The sequence below is a fragment of the Penaeus vannamei genome, chromosome 41 (genome assembly GCF_042767895.1).
Source record: "Penaeus vannamei isolate JL-2024 chromosome 41, ASM4276789v1, whole genome shotgun sequence".
NCBI lineage: Eukaryota > Metazoa > Arthropoda > Malacostraca > Decapoda > Penaeidae > Penaeus > Penaeus vannamei.
Genome location: NC_091589.1, coordinates 11,062,277 through 11,064,776, shown reverse-complemented (window position 1 = coordinate 11,064,776; position 2,500 = coordinate 11,062,277). Strand labels below are relative to the sequence as shown.

The window sequence follows — 2,500 nt, the reverse complement described above, 5'->3', positions numbered from 1 at the left end:
CTTTGTTCGCAGGTGAAGACTTGGTTCCAAAACAAGCGAGCGAAAGAGAAGCGAAGACGAGGCAGCGTGAGTTTTTGTTTTTGTTTTGTTCTTGTTTTGTTTGGTTTGTTATGGTTTGTTTTGTTGTCTTCTTTGTTATGGTTTGTTTTGTTGTCTTCTTTGTTATGGTTTGTTTAGTTGTCTTCTTTGTTATTGTTGTTTTTCTTTTTATTTCGTTATTGTTTTTTTTCTTTCTTTTTTTTGCTTTGTTTTGTTGTCTTTGTAATTTTTTTTCGTTATTGTTTGTTTTTATTTTTTGCTTTGTTTTGTTGTCTTCTTTGTTTTTTTTTCTTTTTATTTCGTTATTGTTTGTTCTTATTTTTTGCTTTGTTTTTATTGCTTTTGTTTTTGTTTTGTTTTTCTTTTTACTTCGTTATTGTTTGTTTGTTTGTTTGTTTTTGCTTTGTTTTTGTTGCTTTTGTTTTTGTTGTTATTGTTGTTGTTTCCGATTCTTTTTGTCGGATTTTGTTGTTCTCGTGTCCTTAGTTGTTTGTGTTTTCGTTTTACTTTTCTTTTGTTTGTAGTTTATGCGTTTTATTTGTTTGTGTGTTTTTGCTGTTGTTTGTTTTGTCTTCGTTGTTTTTGTTGTTGTTGTTCTTTTCCATGCTTGTTAGTGTTTTTGTTGATATTGTTGTTGTTATTTTTTCTTGTTTTTGTTGATGTTTTACTAGTAGCACTATTGTTATCATAAAAAAATATTATAATCATTTTTGTTATCATTATTATTAATATTATTATTACTATCATCATTATTATTATTACAATTATCATTATTATTATCATTATCATAATCATCATTAATATTGTTATGATTATTAATCTCATTATCATTATCATTATTATCATAATTATCATTAATGCTGTTGTTATTATCATTATCATTATTATCATTATCATTATTATCATATTACTTTTATAAGTGATATCATCATTCTAATCATTATCATTTTCATTATCATCATTGTTATTGCTAATAGTATTATTGACTTCATTATCAATCTCATTATCATTATCATCATCATTATTACCATTCTATTATTATCATTATTAATGTTGTTGTTATTGTTATTAGTAGTAGTAGTATAATTATTATTTTCATTATTATCTTCATTTTCATTATTGGCATTTTTGTTGTTATTACTGTCCGCCAAGGTTATACTTTTGGTTGTGTTGGTTAGTTATTAGTTTGTTTGTTTAGTTGTTTGTTTGTTTCTTAGTATGGTCACCATCGAAGTTGTTATTATTATCATTATCATTATTATTATTATTATTATTATCATCATCATCATCATTATTATTAATATCATTATTATTGATATCATTATTATCATTATCATTATATTATCATTATTAATATTGCTATTATTATTATTACCATTATAACCAAGGTTTTTGGTAGCGTTGGTTAGCTTGTTGGTCAGCTGGTTAGCAGGAGAGTTAAAAAAAATTATGAACAGATTTATATGATTTTAGCCCAAGTTTGATACCATTAGATTTCGTTAGTTAGATTTATTAGCCTTGCAAGATAGGGTCAACTTAGACCTTTTGGCGGTTAAATCAATATTACGATTTTTTTTTTTTTTTTTTTTTATGTAATTCTTCAAGTGTGAATGTTTTTTTTCTACATCGGTGAGCCTGTTGCCTTGGCGGAGGTATGCGGTCTCAAATTGCTTCTAGCTATTACTATTGTCATTATCATTATCATTATCATTATCAATATCATTATTATTATCATTATTATCATTATTGTTATTATTATTATCACCGCTATTATTTTCATTACCATTATCATAGTTATCATCATTGTTATCATTATCACCACCATTGTCATTATTATCATCATTATTATTTTCAATATCATTATCATGATTATCGTCATTATCATCATCATTATTATTGTCATTGTCATTATCATGATTACCGTCATTATTATCATTTTGATCATTATTCATATCATCTTTATTTCTGTACATTTCATTTTTTTCGTTCTCTACGTCTCCTAGTTCTTCCACTTTTATCTTCATTTATCAGTAATTTCTCTTTTTATCTTTCTCCTTTCATTCAAAACAGACGAAGGAGAAAGACGAGAATAACAAGGAGACAGAAGAGGATAAGGAAGAAGGGAAGAGAACAGAGGAAGTGAAGGAAGACGTGATAAAAGATGAGAGGAATAAGTGATAATTGACAAGGAGACAGAACGCTGATAAAGAGAATAGATAATAATGGAAAAGAAGTGAAAAGACTTATAAAGAGGAAAAAATGGATAATTGACAGGAAAAAGAAGGAATTATAAAGAAAATATTTGATAAATGATAGGAACTAAAAGAACTTATGAAAGAAATAATTGAAAAAATATAAAGGAAATATTTTATGATTGATAAAGAGAGAAATAATAATTTACAAGGAGAATATGAGAATATTTGATAAACTACACGAATGAAAGAGATAGTGATAAGAAGAG

At 25.7% G+C, this 2,500-nt stretch overlaps 1 protein-coding gene across 1 annotated transcript in view; it reads left to right on the top strand.

The window, feature by feature from the left end:
• Positions 1–2,217, top strand: part of LOC113828250 (homeotic protein empty spiracles-like) — a 12,398-nt gene extending 10,181 nt beyond the window's left edge. The window contains exons 4-5 of the mRNA XM_027381188.2: positions 13–66; positions 2,110–2,217. Coding sequence (XP_027236989.2) covers positions 13–66; positions 2,110–2,217 — 162 coding nt within the window. The remainder of the gene's footprint in view (positions 1–12; positions 67–2,109) is intronic.
• The last annotated feature ends 283 nt before the right edge of the window (positions 2,218–2,500 follow it).